The sequence below is a fragment of the Crinia signifera genome, chromosome 6 (assembly GCF_055691185.1).
Source record: "Crinia signifera chromosome 6, ASM5569118v1, whole genome shotgun sequence".
In the NCBI taxonomy this organism is placed as follows: Eukaryota; Metazoa; Chordata; class Amphibia; order Anura; family Myobatrachidae; genus Crinia; species Crinia signifera.
Window position 1 is genome coordinate 165,279,123 of NC_139222.1, and position 21,307 is coordinate 165,300,429.

At 43.4% G+C, this 21,307-nt stretch overlaps 1 protein-coding gene across 4 annotated transcripts in view; it reads right to left on the reverse strand.

Annotated features, from left to right (window-relative positions):
• Positions 1–1,185: 1,185 nt before the first annotated feature.
• The window catches only part of ELMO2 (engulfment and cell motility 2), a 48,560-nt gene continuing 28,438 nt past the window's right edge, over positions 1,186–21,307 (reverse strand). For all 4 annotated transcript variants that reach the window (XM_083147921.1, XM_083147922.1, XM_083147920.1 and 1 more), the window contains 10 exons: positions 20,956–21,087; positions 17,902–18,006; positions 16,053–16,161; positions 13,880–14,016; positions 7,475–7,638; positions 7,028–7,140; positions 6,818–6,925; positions 4,820–4,902; positions 4,617–4,694; positions 1,186–2,164 (listed from right to left, as the gene is read on the reverse strand). In XM_083147921.1, the coding sequence (XP_083004047.1) occupies positions 1,964–2,164; positions 4,617–4,694; positions 4,820–4,902; positions 6,818–6,925; positions 7,028–7,140; positions 7,475–7,638; positions 13,880–14,016; positions 16,053–16,161; positions 17,902–18,006; positions 20,956–21,087 (1,230 nt within the window). In that variant the 3' untranslated portion in view covers positions 1,186–1,963. The remainder of the gene's footprint in view (positions 2,165–4,616; positions 4,695–4,819; positions 4,903–6,817; positions 6,926–7,027; positions 7,141–7,474; positions 7,639–13,879; positions 14,017–16,052; positions 16,162–17,901; positions 18,007–20,955; positions 21,088–21,307) is intronic.

The following is a 21,307-nucleotide window of genomic DNA, read 5'->3' on the forward strand; positions in this document are numbered from 1 at the left end:
TTCTCCATCCTAGCATTGAATACTATACTCAGCGAATCACAGTGAAAACCCATTTGAAATACAACAGCGAATTGTAAGCGAGCATGAAACGGAGAACTGGCCGCATTCACTGTTCGCTTTCGGCGAACAGTGAATCAGATTTTCAGTGAAAAGATTCACAGCAAATAGTGAAAACAGCCCGATTCGCCGAAAACCCCCCCCCGGTGAATCGGGAGCATTGAATACTGCCCACAGTAATGGTGTGTTCACACGGTGAGATTCCTAATTCCTTTGACTAAAGGGGTGTACACGTGGAGATTTTAACTAAAGGTGCCCATACACGGTGCGATGAACTCCGTGCTTTTAGTACTAGATTGCATAGCATCTAGTACAAAAAGCATACAATGTGCTACAGCACTGTGCTTTTTGTACTAGACAGGATACAATCTAGTACTAAAAGCATGGGCAGCACAGACAATATGTGCTGTGTGCGGGAGCGCGCATCTCACCTCACTGCCCTGTCGCACCGTGTATGGGCAGCTTAAGCAATATTGTCTAAGTAATGATAGTCTATGATCTGGTCAAAATTGTCTTTCCTGCACAGTCAATCTATACTAAACAATCTCTGCTAGACATTATTGACTAAGCAGGAGATTTAGCCGCAAATATTGTATGATATATAGGCCCATATACACTAATATTGCACTAATCCAGGGATGGGAAACCTTTGGCACTCCTGCTGTTGTTACACTACACATCCTGGAATGCCTGCAATGGTTTTAGCATGGCTAAAGAGCAAAACAGCAGCATGACATGCTGGGATATTTAGTTCAAAATCATCTAGTGTCTGATGAACATGCAGGGTAATTTGGCTATATAGCCAAAATGATATGCATATTCAGTGGGTCCCACTGAAGTCACTGAGCGATATCGTTCAATGTTTATGCTCAATATCGGTTGACCTGCGGCCGATATTGTTAACTGTATCGGCCACAGCCAGCATTTTGTAGTGTGTATGGGGCTTTAGCTGTGGTGAGCAGTTATACTGCAGAATTTCTTTCTCAACATCAATTTACTGTTCTGTTTTTTGATGTGGAACACAGGCTGGTCACCTGTTCATGCAACTATTGCACCTATAGCATTCAAACAGGTAGGCAGTCTGGCTTTATGTCTCTCATCAAATACAGGAATAAGCACACACTCATGTAAACCACTGAGTCAGTCAATTATTTATTAGTAACATTACATATTATTTTGGATGTCAGCCTCCTGTACCTTGTAAACTCTCTAACATTCAAATGCTCCATCCCAAAGACATTTACAGCTGCAAGGGATGAGAGATGTACCACATTTAAGGAGGAAACACATTAATATAGGAGTTCATTCATGTTCACCGACCCCTATGTGCAGGGGAGGTATAGGCTAGCTCTGCTGAATAAGAAACCACTTTTGTAATTAGACAAGAAAGGTTCCCCGGTGACAGGAGACCAGAGAGAACAGATTGTGCTTTGTAGCGGAGCACTGTGCACAATGCTGTGACTGAGGGCTGTTCTCCATGCTCTGGATGGAGTATACATAACGTGCAGCACTCCGATTGGAAAAGCAATCTAAACATTTAAGGCAAAAATGGAATTAAACGGATTTAAACCCTATAGGGCTATTGACGATAGTATACGCAGCCTCCTTTAGTACCTAGTAAAAAGTTAAACCTTTATAGAAGAGGAGGAGGAAAAGTAGCAGCTGGCAGGTGAGAACTGTGACCCTATACAGCTCAGGAAGCCCTGCTCTCATAGTACAGAGTTACCGCAAACATCCATCCAACGGGAAGCTCTGCTGGAGATGGGGCCTGTAGTTGAGTGGTGGGCACAGATCTGGATTACAATAGCCCCCCCTCAGAGCAGGCCTTGGTTCGTTATACAGATGGTTAATGAGAGGTCTCTCCCCAGGTTAGTGGGTGTGCATGTCCTCCATGTTGTGCTGAAAATCAGCCGTAATGATAGACAAAGTCATAACTACTGGGCTCTTTGGGGATAGGAGGCGGCACCTCCGGAATCTGTATGTTCTCCAGATCCAATAGGCGCAGCTTCATCTCCATACTGAGCAAAGTGTCCATGTCACTGCGGGTCAGCTCACTGCTCATCTCTCTCCCCAGGAGGGCATTCACTCCATCAATCCAGATGCAATACTAAGAGAAAGACAATAAAGGTGGCACAAAAGGTTCAATGATTATCTCAAATAAGCAGCACTTCAGAAGTCAAACTAATGACACTTTTGGTAATTAACGAGTCAAACTGCATGTACAGTAGATATTTAAAAAAAAAATCCACAGTAATATTCCATAAAAAAGAAGTGTGTGTGTGGGAAGACCTAATAACTTCCATAAATAGAACATGCTTCCACAGGTAACAGAAAACAAACTCCACAATGACCTGGTTTATCTGAAACAATGCCTCTTTATTTGTGAATTACTGAGTGTAATCTCTTACTTAATTTGCCAGATTTATTTTTAACAGCTCAAATTACAGATACCGCATATACTCGAGTATAAGTCGACCCGAATATAAGCAGAGGCACCTAATTTTACAACAAAAAAACTGGGAAAACTTATTGACTCAAGTGGGACCCTCACTCGAGTATAAGCCGAGGGGGGCTTTTTCAGCATAAAAAATGTTCTGAAAAAGTAGGCTTATACTCGAGTATATATGGTATACTTGTAGATTTAGTCTGCCATTTATAGAAAAGGTAGTGGTAGGCAAATCTGAAGTACAGGATAATTGTGTGACTAGGTTTGTATACATTCTGTAACATGCAGACTTTTGGCGGAGCACGTACACATCATAAGGTAAGAAGCACAAAACCAGGCATCTTATGTCCAACCAAAATGCCACTTTAGAACGTACAGCAAATAGAAATGTACACTGCATAAACAAAAACACTGCATATTGTTGTATGATACAGTTTTTGAAAGGAACACAATTCAAAATTATTTTGGAAAATTAACTTTTAAGTAGATCAGGCATTACAAGCAAAATGTCACATTGGAGGTCTTCTACATTCTGAAAAAACCCCATAACATAGATTTGTTTCTTATACGCATTGGTGTACTCATCCTCACAGATGTTAGAACCATCCCTGAATATGTCAATCCTTCTATGTTTGTGAGAACAACTGGAAATGTACATAAAGGAAACACAAAAAAATGGCACTGCCTACGGACACTTTAATCACCAGTCATACACGTCATAGATTCAGGTTCTCTTGTAAAATAATGCTCAGTTTCATCTAATTTAATAAATATACAGTATTAGGTGACACCAGAACTGTATTCTTTACATATGTTTTACTGTATGTTTGAATTCTCTTTACAAAGTAGATCTGTTCCTATAAATGCACTTTCATGTATAACATGCTGAAGAAGGGCTCCATTTGCCCGAAAGCACGCTTAAGCTAAGTGAACACCATCAAACGGATCCTTTTCTGAGGCTACTAGGATTTGCTGCATCCCCACCGAGGACCGCTGGTCGGCCGTTTAGAGGGAGGTGTTTGCGTGCCCACAGCACAGCACTTAGATCCGATTACCTGAGGGTTTTTTTCCTGATTGTTTTTATCTACCGCATGCGAGTGTATTAAATAAATGTCATTTATATTTTAAAAAGACGTTTTTGCACTATATATCTTTCATCAAGTCCCTAGGGAAAAACTTGATGCAGAAGATCCTCTTTGGATTGAACAGAAAGACCTATTGATATGCGCATTAACTCCTATTAAATGTGAGTGAACTGAAGAACAATAAATTGATTTCTCATTCAGACGTTGTTGCACTATGGTCTTCCTGTTTTTGAGTTTCTTTTAGATCTAAAGAGACTTCCATTGAAATATTATATTTACTGTGCAAGTGATATATTTATTTCATTTGTGTGTAACTCGCCAGTGGATTTACATAAAATTCTGTGTGATTGTCCTATGTTTCTAAGCTTTGGTAAAGGCTCGTTTTGTATCTCTTGGGCTGAGTGTTTCCACCTGCGCTGTGGGTTGTTTAGTATCTCTATTTTTTTTATATGCTGGTAAGGTGCAAAAGGCATCCCACTGAAACACAATGCATAGAGCCAAATCCATCCACCTTTTGCAGATCACCAGCTAACAGCAGCTATGGTAGAATGGGCCTGATTCAGACCTAGTTGCAGTTTTGCGAAATTTTGCAAATTGCAAACCCTGGCGTTAGTGTGTGCGGAGTGCTGCCCAGCAAAGGGTAAGGCCTTCCCGCAAAAAAATTACGGGCACTTCACAAAAGTGCAAGTGCTTCACTACACAGCAAAGCGCTCGCGCATGACTGTCAGCTCCCTAGCTGTGAAGGCCATGGTCTGGGTTGCAGCTTCTGCGTTCGCCGTCACGCAACAGCCACAGCCCTGACACGCTGGTGTTTTCCGGGCAGCTATGAGAAACTGCTGCATCCCGCACACACATCCGTTGCCAGCCCCCTGTTGGAATTTAAAACTGTGATTGCCGGGCAAATGCAGTTTAAGTATTTACACATGCAAATCTGCGATTGGATTTGTGATTGGGTCTGAATCAGGTCCAATATACTTAAAATCAGGTGAATGAGTGTACATGACACGTAGTGACCAAGCAAAATTTACCTCATACTTATTTGGTGCAATGAAGTTGAGAGTCTCATCTGGGTCATATAATATAGAAAAAGCCAACTCCAACACCTCCTACACAAAGGAGACAGAGAAAAATATGATGAGGGAGAGGGAGAGGGAGAGGGAGAGGGAGAGAGAGAGAGAGAGAGAGAGAGAGAGAGAGCAGTATAAAGCATTATATAGACATCTCCAGAGACCTTGTTCTGTTTCAGAGCACTTTTCTCCTTCATGTGGGGACAATCCTTTCCTGTGAGCACAGCCTTAATATCAGCAACCGGAACTAGTAATAAAACACAGTGTTACCAAGAGTATAGAGAACACCTTTTACAATACATCCAATGTGCAACGTAACACAATACGCAGTAACCACAGAGACATCTAGTTTTCACTAAAGAGCATAGGACTGTACAACAGCACTGAGGTGTTTGCCAAAAGTGAGATCAAATAGTGTATAAAGCATTTATACTGTGCATAGTGTAATAACCATCTCCAAATTTAGAAGAAGGACTTTATCTTTGTAAAAGATCACAGCTTGTGGCATCATCGTATTGGTATTATAGGACCCATTTTGTACCACATAACCAGGGTATTAGCGCTAAACCAATACAAACAAAGTGCAGGATGTAATGTAGTAACAGTTCAGAAGACGCTATGACTTTTTTTTTTTTTTTTTTTTTTAATGTTTTTATTGAGGCACTGTGAACAGGCAATAAATTACAACTTTTACATGCACAGATTGTAAAGTGTCATCATTTCAGTGGAACAGAACTGATATCATAGATAAATGCATAGGTATAATTTGGTGTTTAAACTTGATATTATAGTGTACCATCCACAAGTTTTACAATGACATATTGAGCATTGGAATAGTGAACGATTTATAATATATGTAACGGTAAAGATAGGGTCCGTTATTGTATCATATCAACCTGCGTCTATGATAGAAATATATTAAACAAGATATTGCATTGAAACATTTCACAATGATAAAATTACCTAATAAAGAATACTTAGTAATTTGTGACTCTCTCTCTCATCCCATAACCCCCATCCCGCGGCGCCGGTTTTTAAATGGTGATATCATGTTGTTATCTCATCAAATGTAATGGGAGGGTCGTTGGCCACTAGGCGAAGTAGATACCAAGAGGTGTTCTGTAAACTTTGGTGGATTTGTTGTCTCATATCTACCGACAATGTGGCGATATAGCTCTCCCATATCGTAAAGAATTTATTTATTTTGTGTTCCTTATCCAGACTAACCTCAATCCAGTCCATTCTGAACAAGTGAAAGAGTTTACATTTAAATAAAGGAAATGTTGGAGGTGAACTAGAGATCCATTCATGAAGGATAGTTTTCCGTGCCGCTGCGCTGATTGCCAGCAGGAGATGCCTACCCCCCTTAGATATTCTCGTGGAGGATGAAGTCATACCAAAGATAGCCCATTCTGGTGTGAATGGGACATAATTGATTAATGATAATTCCGCGTATTGTTTGACCTTTAGCCAGAATGACTGGACTATCGCACAGGACCAAAAACAGTGGTATAAATCACTATGACTTTTTTTTAAAGGGGAAATCATTTGAAAGGCAGGGTTTTGCCTTGTTAATGATTACCTAAGTCTGTGCTTCATTACATCCTGCCCAATGAGTCAGATAGGTATGGGTCAACACTATTAAGGTCGACATACATTGGGTCAACCACTGAAGGTCAACTGGCCTTAGGTCGACGGGTCAAAATGTCAACACAAGCATTAGGTCGACTGACAAAAGGTTGACATGGGTCTTTCGGTGGACATGTACACCGAAAAAGTGCACTGTGTGTCCCCTCGCATAGCTCGCTATGTCATGGGCACACCCTAATGGATGGTAGGGCATGAAATACTGCCTGTCGGCATATGTTGGCTAAAAAAAAAACCATGTCAACCTTTTGCCTCTAGACCTAATACTTGTGTCCACCTCTTGACCATGGTGACCTTTTTCATGTGTCGAGCTAAGGCCAGTGTAATTTACACAGCATGCCTCTCTTCAGATTTTAGAGCACTTCCCGAGTGCAGAGAGCAAGTGTGCACCTTTATGTGTCCAAAACCAAGGCATACTGTATTGATGTGCACATTCTGCACTCTTAATAACATAGGCACCTGATGTGGAAGCAGCATGATAATAGGGGTTACAAGAGGAGGGTGTGACTACTTACTCTTCTCCTGCAGGGATTCATATGGCACCTCCCCTTGTACATTGTCCTCTAGATCTCCATAGTGCAAAACCTTATGATTTAGGGCCAGGCGGCAGAACCAAAACCTCTCTGAAAGGAAAGGAACCAGAAGCTAAGCACCCAACAAATGGTTGGTCAAGGTCAAGTAAAATTGAAACTCAGTATCTCCGTCCCTAGCACCAAAGTGGTCACCTTGCCTCCTGCGGTTGCCAATCTTCCGGAAGCTGCTTCCTTCACATAAGCGGTTTAAGCGTTGCTGTTTAATCAATTCCAGAATTTCAGGTTGAATTTTCTCCCGCAGTTCACTGCATAAGCAAAAACATAGATTGCAGTTATTACAAGGGCAAATAAAAAGGCACATAAATGTTCCTCTGAACAGCGTGTTTATGTGATGGCTTTAGGAGCACTATGGAACATATATTTGGCTGAATGTAATAGGGTGCGAGTCCGGCACCCCTGTGGGACACCGTATGAAGTCAGTCATTTACAAAGCATGGCTTGTAAATGACTGCCCCTTTAATAAAGCCTCAGAGTTTGGCAGGCATCCAGCATGGCCGCTGAATTTGCACCGCATTACATCCAGGCCCATATACCCTGACACAGAAATGACTAATTAGAAACTTTCTGCTAGTTACGCACACAATAGGTGGTGACTGGAAGTCGTCCTGGCTCAGCCTTTCAGACTGACGAAGCCGGAGAATTTCAGTGTAACTCAAACTGCGCAGTTTGTTCTTCAGCTGCTCCAAAGAGTTGGGTTTGGAGGGAAGAGCCCGGGTAATCTGCTCCTTCACCACCTGCATCACCTGAGATACAAATTGGTAGAGAGAGGAGAAAGATTTAACATCGGACACAATGTGCACAAATATACTACAACCCATATCAACCAACTACATGTTTGCTTTAATGTTGTAACCCATTCTAGGAACATGAATGCAATAATCTGATTGGCAAGTGTCAACAAATGAGTTTAATGTATGTCCACAGCCTTGATTCAATTAATTTGTCAAGAATAAAAATGTAGGTTCTATAAGTTCTGATAACTTAACCCCTTCCCGCCGCAGCCTGTTTTTGCTGACAGAGCCCTTTTTTTCAAATCTGACATGTATCACTTAAGTGGGGATAACTTTTTTTTGCTTTTACTTATCCCAGTGATTTTGAGATGTTGTTTTCTCGTGACACATTGTACTTCAAGTTAGTGGTAAATTTTCGTCGATACAGTTTGTGTTTTTTGTGAAAAATACCAAAATGTCGTAAAAAAATGGAAAATTTTGCAATTTGCAAAATGTTAAATTTTCTGCTTGTGAGACAAATAATCATACCACTCAAAATAGTTAATAACTAACATAGACCATATGTCTACTTTATGTTGCCATCATTATTTCAACCTCCTTTTAATTTTTTTGGACACTAGGAGGCTTAAAATATGAATAGCAAATTCTCAAATTTTCAAGAAAATTTCAAACACTGATTTTTTTAGGGACCAGTTCAGTTCTGATGTGACTTTGAGGGACTTGTATGTGAGACACCCCCATAAATGATGCCATTTCAAAAACTGCACCCCTCACAGTATTCAAAACAGCATTTTGGAAGTTTGTTAACCCTTTAGGCGTTTCACAAGAATTAAAACAAAGTGTAGGTGAAATTTCAAAATTTCATTTTTTTTGCAGATTTTCAATTTTAATACATTTTTCTAAGGAACACAGTACATTTTACTAGAGAAATGTGACTAAAAATTGATTCCCCCAATTATTTTGTTTTCATAAATATCCTATATGTGGCCCTAGTGTGCACGTTGACCAAACCACAGGCTTCATAATAGAAGGAGCACCTACTTGATTTTGGAGCCTCCTTTTTATGAGATTATTTTTTAGGCACCATGTAGGTTTCTAGGCACCATAAGATGCTAAAAGTTAGGAACCCCCCCACAAGTGACCCCATTTTGCAAACTACACCCCTCAGGGAATTCATCTAGGGGTATAATGTACATTTCAAACCCCCAGGGGTTTCACCAATTGTGGTACAACTGGGCAGTGAAAATGAAAAATTAAATTTTTTACACAAAAATGCAGTTCTGGCTCAAAATTTTTCATTTTCACAAGGAATGAAGGAGACAAAGCACCCCAAAATCTGTGCCCCAATTTCTCCCGAGTACGGCAATGCCTCACATGTGACCAAAAAATACCATTTGGGTGCATGGCAGGACTCAGAAGGGAAGGAGTGATTTTTGTATTTTGCAGCTCAGATTCTGGTGGAATTTTGGTGGGTGCTAGGTCGCATTAGCAAGACCCCCAAAGCACCAATACAGTGGAAGCCCCCCACAAGTGACCCCATTTTGCAAACTACACCCCTCAGGGAATTCATCTAGGTGTATAATGTACATTTCAAACCCCCAGGGCTTTCACCAATTGTGGTACAACTGGGCAGTGAAAATGAAAAATTAAATTTTTTACACAAAAATGCAGTTCTGGCTCAAAATTTTTCATTTTCACAAGGAATGAAGAAGACAAAGCACCCCAAAATCTGTGCCCCAATTTCTCCCGAGTACGGCAATGCTTCATGTGTGACCAAAAAATGGCAGGACTCAGAAGGGAAGGAGTGATATTTGGATTTTGCAGCACAGATTCTGGTGGAATGTTGGTGGGTGTTATGTCGTATTAGCAAGACCCCCAAAGCACCAATACAGTGGAACCCCACCACAAGTGACCCCATTTTGCAAACTACACCCCTCAGGGAATTCATCTAGGGGTATAGTGTACATTTCAAACCCCCAGGGGTTTCACCAATTTTGATACAACTGGGCTGTGCAAATGAAAAATTACATTTTTTTACACAAAAATGCAGTTCTGGCTCAAAATTTTTCATTTTCATAAGGTATGAAGGAGAAAAAGCACCCCAAAATCTGTGCCCCAATTTCTCCCGAGTACGGCAATGCCTCACATGTGACCAAAAAATACCAGTTGGGTGCATGGCAGGACTCAGAAGGGAAGGAGTGATTTTTGGATTTTGCAGCACAGATTCTGGTGGAATGTTGGTGGGTGTTATGTCGTATTAGCAAGACCCCCAAAGCACCAATACAGTGGAACCCCCCCACAAGTGACCCCATTTTGCAAACTACACCACTCAGGGAATTCATCTAGGGGTATAGTGTACATTTCAAACCCCCAGGGGTTTCACCAATTTTGATACAACTGGGCTGTGCAAATGAAAAATTACATTTTTTTTACACAAAAATGCAGTTCTGGCTCAAAATTTTTCATTTTCATAAGGTATGAAGGAGAAAAAGCACCCCAAAATCTGTGCCCCAATTTCTCCCGAGTACGGCAATGCCTCACATGTGACCAAAAAATACCAGTTGGGTGCATGGCAGGACTCAGAAGGGAAGGAGTGATTTTTGGATTTTGCGGCTCAGATTCTGGTGGAATGAATGGTGGGTGCTATGTGGCATTAGCAAGACCCCCGAAGCACGGTGAAATGATGAACCTAATAATCCATAGATGTGTGGTATATTTTAAAACACTCCTTTATACATAGGCCGGGTTTGTCGGGGCAAGTGTCACACTGGAAAATAGTTTGCTTTCTTATTCCCTTTTTATAGCAAACTTTGCACCTTTTTTGTGTCCTGCCCTTTTTTCCAGTGGAGGGGATTTCATCAGGAAAATGCTGCCCTGGTACAATACGGTGGCCAGTACTAGAAGTACTGGGGCCCTCTGCCTGCTGGTTCTCAAATATTAGGCCCTTTATGACTTCCTCTTGAAAGTGCATAAATGTCCCCCTCTGGCTGGTAGAACGGAATAGCACGTAAGCGTTATACAGTGCCATCTGGATGATATACACGGCCAGCTTCTTGTACCAGATTTTTGTTTTCCGCAGGGCACTGTACGGCTTCAGTACCTGATCTGAAAGATCCACTCCGCCCATGTACTTATTGTAATCCAGGATACAATTAGGTTTTGAGGTGTGGGTACTGGTACCTCGTACAGGGACGGAGGTGGTACTGTCTCCGTGAATTGTTGTCAGTATAAGGACATCCCTCTTGTCCTTATATTTGACCAACAACATATTTTCGGTGGATTGTGCCCTGCTTTCACCCCTTCTCATTACTTGGGCAATGTGCGTTTTTGGGAGGCCTCTTTGGTTCTTGCGCACAGTACCGCAAGCTGCTGTACCTCTTGAACCAAGGGCCTTAAACAGGGGGATGCTAGTGTAAAAGTTATCCACATAGAGGCGATAACCTTTATCCAGGAAGGGGTGCACTAAATCCCAGACAATTTTTCCACTAACACCTACGAGGGAGGGGGGGCATTCTGGCGGTTCAATTCTTGAATCCTTCCCTTCATATACCCTAAACCTGTGGGTGTACCCTGAGGTGCTTTCACACAGCTTATACATTTTTATGCCATACCTTGCCCTCTTATTGGGAAGGTACTGGCGGAATTTAACCCTTCCTTTAAAATGTATAAGGGACTCGTCTATGCAAATGAATTTATCTGGGATGTACATCTCTGCAAATTTGGCACTGAAATGATCAATGACCAGCCTGACTTTGAATAGCCGGTCAAAGGTGGGATCATCTCTGGGTGGGCACTGTGCATTATCGTTGTAATGCAAAAAGTTAAGGATTAACTCAAAACGAGTCCGGGTCATGGCCATACGGTAAAGTGGGGTGCTGTACAGAACATCTGTACTCCAATATTGCCTAATTTCTGGCTTTTTTACTATGCCCATATGAAACACCAGACCCCAAAACGTCATCATCTCTACTGCATCTACAGGGGTCCACCTAGCAAATGATGACGTGGGGTTTTGAGCAATAAACTGCTGGGCATATAAATTAGTTTGGTCCACCATTAAATTTATAAAATCATCAGAGAAAAATAATTTGAAAAAGTCAATTTCTCTGAGACCTGTGGAATCAAATTGGATTCCTGGGATGGCCAAAAACTCAGGAACCTGGGGCTCAAAATTGTCTGGTGGTGGGGTCCATACGAGATCAATTATTGGGGGGGGGGGGTCTCAGCTGCTCTACGGGGGCGTCTTTGAGGGGGTCCCTCATGACTAGAGGAGGAAGAGGAGCTTAAGATGAATCCTTCAAATTCCCCGCTTGCATCACTGGCTGTGTCAGAGTCAGAGGCAAGCATGGCATATGCCTCCTCCGCTGAATACATTCTTCTGGATGACTGGGATGACATTTGGGATGACATTTGGGATGCCATTTTTATTTTTGTGTTTCTGGTAGTGAAATGTTTCAACACGTGTATAGTGTAGGGGGGGTACAAACTTTATTTCAACCCGGGGGGTATGTAGTGTGTAGTGTGTATGTAGTGCAGAAAAAAAAAAGGTCCTGCGCCAAAAATTGAGCACAGATGTTGGTCAGTAACGTCCGTCACTGAACAGCGCTCAAAGGCAACAGGAATTTGATCAAAAAAAAAAAAAAAAAATAGATCAACCCTGTGCCGAAAAAGCTGATCAGTGATGTACGTCACTGATCAGCGCACAGTGGCCACAGGACACCCACAAAATCACAGTGTGTGTAAAAAAAAAATTTAAAAAAGACCCCACAGCACCCTCAAAAAAAAAAAAAAGGTGATCACTGATGCGACACTGATTACCAGTGAGGGGCAGCAGGTGCACAACCTTTGGTGCAACTGACAGTGCAACTGGAAGCAACTGACAGGTATATATAAAAAAAAAAAAACCCCTGCACCCACAAAAAGTTGCTGATCAGCACAGATATACTGATCAGCACAAAAGGGGGGGGCAGCAGACACAAAATATAGCACTCTCTATCACTCTCTGTCACTATCTCTCTCTATCTCTCTATCTCTCACTATCTATCACTCTATGACACTGCAGCAGCAGCACTGACAGGTATATATATATAAAAAAAAAACTCTGCACCCCCAAAAAGTTGCTGATCAGTTAATTTATACTGATCAGCACAAAAGGGGGGGCAGCAGTCAGTTGCACACGCAGCACAGCTGTATATATATATATATATATAAAAAAAAAAACCCAGCACCCCCAAAAAGTTGCTGATCAGCACAGATATACTGATCAGCACAACAGGGGGGGGGGGGGGCAGCAGACACAAAATATAGCACTCTCTGTCACTATCTCTCTCTATCTATAACTCTATCACACTGCAGCAGCACAACACAGGAAGTCACAAGAAGTCACAAGATCCAGGAAGCATCCAGCACGCTACAAGCAGTGATCAGGTAAGTATTTGCAAGGATCAGGTCAGTATATCACGGCAGATAGGCACGGTGACCGCACTGCACGCAATTCCAGACCGGAATGGCGTCTGCAGTGCAGTCACCGTTAGTTTAAATCACCCTCCATGGCTGTGATTGGTCCGTCGGTCCGACGGACCAATCACGGCCTTTGGGGGCGGGTGGGGTGAGGTGGGGTGACACCAGTGTCACCCTTACACCCCGTGGTGATTGGTGCTGTACTTTACAGCACCAATCACCACCGATCCCTGTGTCACCGGCGAACGTTATTCGCCGGTACACAGAAAACGCTGTAATTGGCTGTTCACATTTGAACAGCCAATCACAGCGATCGCCGACGGGGGGGAGGCATCGCCGCCCCCCCCTGGACATGCTGGGACATGTCTGCTGTCAGGGACAGCAGACATCTCCAAACTGTCACCGCGTCTATAGACGCGGTGACAGTTTAAAGCCATGACGTACATTTATGCCATGCGTCGGGAAGTACATCCCGGCCATGACGTAAATGTACGTCAAATGTCGGGAAGGGGTTAAAAAGACTTATAATATTTAGAAGTTTTCCAGACACCAACATTTAAAAGGAAAAGGTCTAACTTAACATTTTGCTGTTATAATGATGTACTTAATACAGCTTTATTAATGGCATTACTATATTTTCCTCAAATGTCCATATTATTTCCTTATTTATTGATATGTCTTGTAGCTGGAGATGTAAATTTCCCCAATTTCAAGTAATGTCATGTGAACCTTGCATGGAGTTAAATTATATTTCACACATATGTATTTTACCCATGGAACTGTTCCCACAAACCTTGTTAAAGTCCTCAGCAGTGGCTCGCATCTCTTTCCAGGTCTTGTTAAGCAGCTGGATGCAGATACAGAAGAACTCCTCAAAGGACCTCTCATGAGTGAAGAACATAGGGTGGTAATCATTACGACCCTCATTAGCTGTGGGACAAAAACATGAAAATGGCTTTCTTGTTTATGTTAGTAGGCATGGCAACTTGGAGTCAGCTATTTTATATGAGGTGGTTCAGCAAGTAAGGTAACAAGACGTCTCATGTGTATAATGTGCTCTATTTTATTCCAATTTCTTGACAGGCCAGAGCAGTTAGACCACTGCTTCCTCTCACAACAATTAGACACATGGTCAAACACTGTAATATGTATACTTTAGAGCAGAGAAACTTTCAAATATATCAAGGGTTTTAACAAGGTACAGGTGGGAGACATTCTTCACAGGAAGAGGAGCAACAGAACACGAGGACATGCACTGACACTAGAGCAGGGCTGGGCAACACCGGCCCTCCAGAAGTTGATGAACTACACATCCCAGCATGCCTTGCATCAGTTTCAGCATGGCCACATAGCAAAACTAATGCAAAGCATCCTGGGATGTGTAGTTCATTAACATCTGGAGGGCCGGTGTTGCCCAGCCCTGCACTAGAGGGAGGAAGATTCAGGGGAAATTTGAGGAAGAATTACTTCACAGAAAGAGTAGTAGATAAGTGGAATAGCCTACGCATCAGAGGTGATAGACGCAAATACAGTAGTAAAATTAAACATGCTTTGGATAAGCATATTGATATCCTTACAAAAAAATAAGGATCAAATATGGTTTGAGGTAACCTGTTTAAAAAAGGGGCTGACTAGATGGGCCAAGTGGTTCTTATCTGCCGTCAAATTCTATGTTTCTATTACATAGTGATCAGATTTCTACATCTAAAAGGGCACATCAGCAGCTGAAATTCATCAACAACTTTTCGAGGTGTGCTGTGATAACATCACATAAACAGGTTTGCTGCACTGCCTGAGGTGGATGTGCTTGGCCAGACAGATCATTGATTGTCTGCCCTAACATTATCAAAAGCAGTGCACCAAACCCAAAGCGTTTTCTGTGACATGACGTTATCACGTAAACCTCAACAAGTTGGTGATCAATTTCAGCTGCAGAGGTGCTTCTAAATGCAGAAATCTGATCACACTATGCACCTCGATGTTTGACCATGTGTCTGCCAGCCTTGCCAAATTACAACTGATGTCAGGATAGCATGACTGGTATGAGGCACAGACTAATGGCCATGAGGGGAAGCAGTGGTCTACCTGCTCTGGCCTGGTGGGAAATTAGAATGAAATAGAAAACATTACACACAGAAGTGTTCTTGTTACCTTACTTATTGAACTTCCCTCATAAATGATATATGTTTAAATAGCACTAACATACTAAGCAGCACTTTGCAGATAATTCACTTCAGTCCCTGCTCAAATAGAGTTTACAGTATCATGTATTCACATAACAAAGACATACACATAAACATTATAGAGCATCACCCATGGAAAAAGGACATAAAGATGGGGAATTATACAAGGCACCACACAGATATTTCCCTGGTCAGAATGTAACCCAATGCCCTATCTGTGTCGGGATGCAGTCAAAATACCGACAACCATTGACCGACTGTCAAAATCCCGACATTTGAAATCCCGACAAGGTCAAAATACCGACATATAGAATGTAGACCGGTGAAAAAGTCTACATGACTTTCGGTCGACAGGTCACAGGGTCGACATGGATATTTTCACTGTTTCTGAACCCAACATGTGCTGACAGGCGGTATTTAATGCCCTACCATCCACTAGGGCATGGCGAGAGAATAAAATAGCGTGCCAAGCGCAGCAAGGCACCATGCCCGAAGCATTGCGAGTGATGCGAGGGGCTGTGGTTGACTTCCAACTGTGTCCATGTCGACTCGCGACCTGTCGACCGAAAGTCATGTAGACTTTTTCACCTGTCTACATTCTATACGTCGGTATTTTGACCTTGTCGGGACTTTAAAATGTCAGGATTTTGACTGTCTGTCAATAGCTGTCGAGATTTTGACCGTCTGTATTTCATACCAAATCCTCTCTGTCATGCTGCAATGCTAACCACTGTGTCACCCATTAGTAAATGACACTGCACAAATGAATGTAGTTTTCCTTACGCAGTTCTCCAACCTGCAGAATCTCACATAACATCTTTGTCAGCTCAATGGCACTGCGTCCAAATGGACACTCATGTTTATCTTCTCTACTGCTGTTCTCCAGCACAATCTGCAAAAGTTGTATATGGGATGAGAACAGAGAAGTTGCCACTAGTTTCACATTAATAGAGAAGGTTCTTTTATAGTCAAAATAAAAAGTTCAATCCATTTGTCAAATACATTTGAATAGAACAGAATTAAAGGTGTAAAGCAGCACATACACGTCCCGATGCGGGCGTGCGTTGTGGGCTGCAATAGCACGGATCACATTGCATTGCATTGCATGTGCATGCGTTGTGCATGCAATGCGATGCAATTTGATGAAACCTAAGTACAAAAAGTATGTGCAAGCACATACTTTTTGTACTGTGCGATGAGGTGCGCGGGAGCGCGCACCTCAAAGCACACATCGGCTCAGCACGCTTACCAGCGTGTATGGGCAGCTTATGACTGAAAGAACACTTTACTGTCCTTAGACACTTTAATAAATGATACAACATGCACATTCTGTACATGTTCTTAAGCAGCCCATACACGCTGCGATGCCGGGCTGTCCGTTCTGTGCTTTGAGGTGCGCGCTCCCGCGGCACCTCATCGCACAGTACAAAAAGTATGTGGTTGCACATACTTTTTGTACTTAGGTTTCATCAAATTGCATCGCATTGCATGCACAACGGATGCACATGTAATGCAATGCAATGTGATCCGCGCTATTGAAGCCCACAACGCCCGCCCGCATCGGGATGTGTATGGGCTGCATTACAAAATTAAGGCGGTACTTGTTTCCTATCTGGGCGCCCAGGTTTTCAACGTACGGCACCGTAATGAAATCGTATCGCATCGCATCGGATTCGGTACTCGATGATGTACGATGGCATACAATGCTATCCGATCCGATTTCATTTTAAATCGGATCGCATCGCATCGCATGCGGTGACGCGATCAACCCTGATTTTTACATTGGAATCAATGTTAAATGGTCCCTGAGACCCGATTTTACATTGATTTCAATGTAATAACCCCGCAAACCCACGATTTGTATAGGAAACCCCCCCTGATGGTTTAAAATGCGCCTCCATTGTTAACGCCACCCCAGTATTGACGTCAACCCGAAGCGTGGCGAGCCCCGCGAGGGGCGGCGGTACGCGTCCTCCGACTTTTTCATACCCCCACTATCCACGTCGGCGTGGAGTTGAGCATAGAATAGTGTAGCGGGAGCGCAGCGAGCCACCGAGCCCGAAGCGTGGCGAGCCCCGCGAGGGGACGCGGATACCTGTGAAGCCCGCGAGGGGACACGGATACCTGTGAAGTATCCGCGTCCGCTCGCCACGCTTCGGGCTCGGTGCCTCGCTGCGCTCGCCACACTATTCTATTCTCAACTCCACGCCGACGTGGATAGTGGGGGTATGAAAAAGTCGGAGGACGCGTACCGCCGCCGCTCGCCACGCTTCGGGTTGACGTCAATACTGGGGTGGCGTTAACAATGGAGGCGCATTTTAAACCATCAGGGGGGGGGTTTCCTATATATCCTATGGGCCAACCATAAAAGCGGGAACGAAATCGGATTGCATCGCATCGCATCGTTCAATATCGTGTATGTGCATTTGTGGTATCCGATGCGATGCGATCCGATTTTTATACGGAGAATAGCATGGTGCGCAATTAACGTAGCGGGCGCCCAGATAGGAAACAAGTACCATTAAGGCTCATCGAGGGATTAAAGGAAACAATGGTCAAAAAAAAAAAAGTTTAGGCAAAATGAAGCAAGCACTAAACATGTGCAGAGAAGGACAATGAAGAAGGGACTCACCCGTACGTAGGTGTCTTGATGAAACTTTGCCAGGTACAGCATATTATCAAGAGCCAGCATACCAGGCGGTGTCTGAATGAAATCCATAGCAGGGTTTACATGATTCTGAAATAGAAGTAACATTGCAGTTTAGCTGTTGGGTACAGCCAGGCAGTGAAATAAAGATTGGAGTAAGGGGTGCATTTCCAGGATAAGTTACACCTCAATGGAAATGTGACAAGAATTGGCTACAAGGAACAGCACTGGTACTATTTAATTAAAATAGCCATGCCCCTTACTTCTGGAAGGAAAAACAAAAGTAGAATATATAATATTCTACTGTATGCCATTACAGTAATCTACTGTATGCCATTACTAGATAATCTAGAGCAGGGGTGGCCAACCAATCAGAGGCAATGAGCCAAAATTTTTTTTAGGGTAAGACAAAGAGCCAATACTATGCAAAAATGGGGGTGGACTATCTCCCTCAAGGCCACGCCCCATTTTTAAATGACCGGCGCGCTACCTGCATTTGAGCTGCCCTGCCAAATATGCTATCTATCTATGCAACCCAATATGAGGTGGTATGGAGGATCAAGATAGAAAGAGAGGGGTATGAGCAGGATTTAGTGAGAGAAAGGGGGGAAACAAGAAAGTTTCAGTGAGAGAAAGAGGGGGTCAGCGAGAGGGAGAGTGTGAGAGTGTTAGAAAGCAAGAGATGGTGTCAGGGGCAGAGTGGGAGAGAGGAAGAGAGTGAGGAGAAAGAGAGACCTAGAATTATTTGGGGGCATACACAGGACAGGTGAGGGAAAGGGGGACAAATAGGTGGCGAATGGGAGGGCGGGTGCATAGATGGCGAGTGGGAAGCAGAGGGGGCATAGATAGAGGGTGGGGGGGAGGTGGCATAGACAGAGGGTGGGGGGGAGGGGGCATAGACAGAGGGTGGGGGCATAGACGGGCAGAGAATCATATGGGGGCATAGATGGAAACAGGGGATAGATTGGAACAGAAAATCAGCCTAGGAAGCATGAAGATACCCTTACATAGAACATGATATACAACACACACAGATTACCAGCATATACACATACATACTGTAGATGAGTTCCAAGGCAGATACTGATGGGCTCTTATCCTTTCACGCAGCTTGTCCCACATGATCACCAGGGTGGAAGGTGGGTGCTTGTTCTGAGTGAGCCATAATGAAGATATCTCTCCCTGGCTGGGACCCTTGGGTACAGCGATCGCCAGATGTGATCTCCTTAGGCGCACCTGCCTGCCCCCGCCTACTGCGTTCCCATCCTCGCCTGCACTCCATTGCCGTCCTCTCCCCTGCTGCCCTTCTGTACTCTGCTCCCCTCCGGCCTCCGCAAACAATGCTGGCCGCACAATTCCTGACAGCCCTGGACAGATGGCACGCACGCTGCCTCCGGGCTGTGAAACGCAGAGTGCGGAAGTGCACCACGGGGGAGGGGTGCACTAGGCAGTGCCGACCGCATAATACATGGACACACAAACTTCCGGGCAAGCGCGTCCCGCTGCAGGGGACGCGCTTGCCCGCTCTTTGTGGTATCAGTAAGCAGCCACATTACAATGACAGGGGAGTGTTCTCGGGAGCCGCAGCTCGGTGATAGGCGAGCCGCATGCGGCTCGCGAGCCGCGGGTTGGCCACCGCTGATCTAGAGCCATTGGTTTAACATGCAAATGCATGCTATTGTAACCATGGTAACCACGAACAATTTAATTTAACATGCTATATAAAAAAAAGGCTAATGCTGCTCCTCACCACGATGGCCACTTGATGGCTCCGAAAGAAGCAATTAATGTGTTGCTCCATTCATGGGCACACACCCGCCGGCGCTGACAGTTTAACAGTTTCTTATATAGCGCACACATATTCCGCAGCGCTTTACAGAGAATATTTGAACACTCACATCAGTCCCTGCCCCAGTGGAGCGAACACTCTATATTCCCTACCACATGCACACACACACACAGACATTCCAGGGTTAATTGGTTGGGAGCCAATTAGCCTACCAGTATATTTTTGGATTGTGGGAGGAAACCGGAGTACCCGGAGGAAACCCACACAAGCACGGGGAGAATATACAAACTCAGCAGTTAGAGCTGTGATGGGAATTGAACCCATGACCTCAGTGCGGTGAGGCAGTAATGCTAACCATTACACCATCCTTACTGCCCATGTTATGTGGTTACTGTTATGCTGGTAACTAATTAATATACTGCCACAAAAACAGGAAGTTGCAGAGTAAATTATGACTTACCATAACAGAATTGCTAACTAAAATGCAAACATTGTCCTAATGCTATAAGGCAATTAACATTGTTTACCTTCATAAATCACTAATCAAAATATACAAGGATACAAGTTTTCAACAAGTCACTTTTTATGTGCATGAATGATTTCACCCTTTTAAAGTTTATAAAATCAGTTAAGATCCAGCGGGGTAGACGTATTGAGCCATTTTTGCTCTTTTTGCTTTGCCTTTTTACTGAGGTGAAGCAGGAAATCATATTGTCGAGATGTAATAACATCTTATCTGCTGCGGTAGTGGAGTGAAAACTCCTGCAATCCCTCCCAACACCACAGTGCTAGCCTAGTGTTGATGCGCGCTGTCTCTCTGCCCAGCTTGCTCCACTGTGCATGCGTGAGATCTAAAACCACATCGGCAAGACCTCCCTTGTTGCCTGGAACCATTAGCCAGGCACAGTAGCTCTGAATATGGCACTGACAGCTGCTGCTGTCAAAATCTATAGCTGCAGGTGTCAGAACGGTCAGTGTCACAGAGTTCATACATGGGCTGGGACATCAGTGCCGATAATACCATCAGTGCACATAACATGTGCGGATACCCCCATAATGGGTAGTAATACATATCCTCCTAATTTCCTAGCAATCAGGAGAATCTATAATGTACACAATCACAGTAATTTATAAAACACCAAGAATTCTCTTAGGTGTATATATAAAAGTGTTGTAAGATAGGACAATGACCTGCATGTCATTTAAGAAATAGACATACAATAAAAAGTTGTAATGACTAGTAGACTCACAGTGAACCCCAACATCTTGTAGTCTTTGCTGTACATTGCTTTGCGTTTCTCGGTACCACTAGATACACCACTGCCATCAGACTCAGCATCAAATGCAATTCTTCTCAGCTCAAATATAATGTCTCTCTGAGCCTAAATAAATAGGAGGACCATAATTAATAAGCTAGAACACCAACTGTTATCATAGTGGCAAACATTGTTAATCATAGAATAGAGTTAAATGCCATATTTCTTAGCCTTTGTGCCTAAGATCCAGTTTAGATGCCCATGTATGTTGTAGAGCCCCTAAGAGGCACTAGACTGTCACCGGATCCCCTGGACAACAGGCTGGAAGCCTCAAGATTGAGGTGCT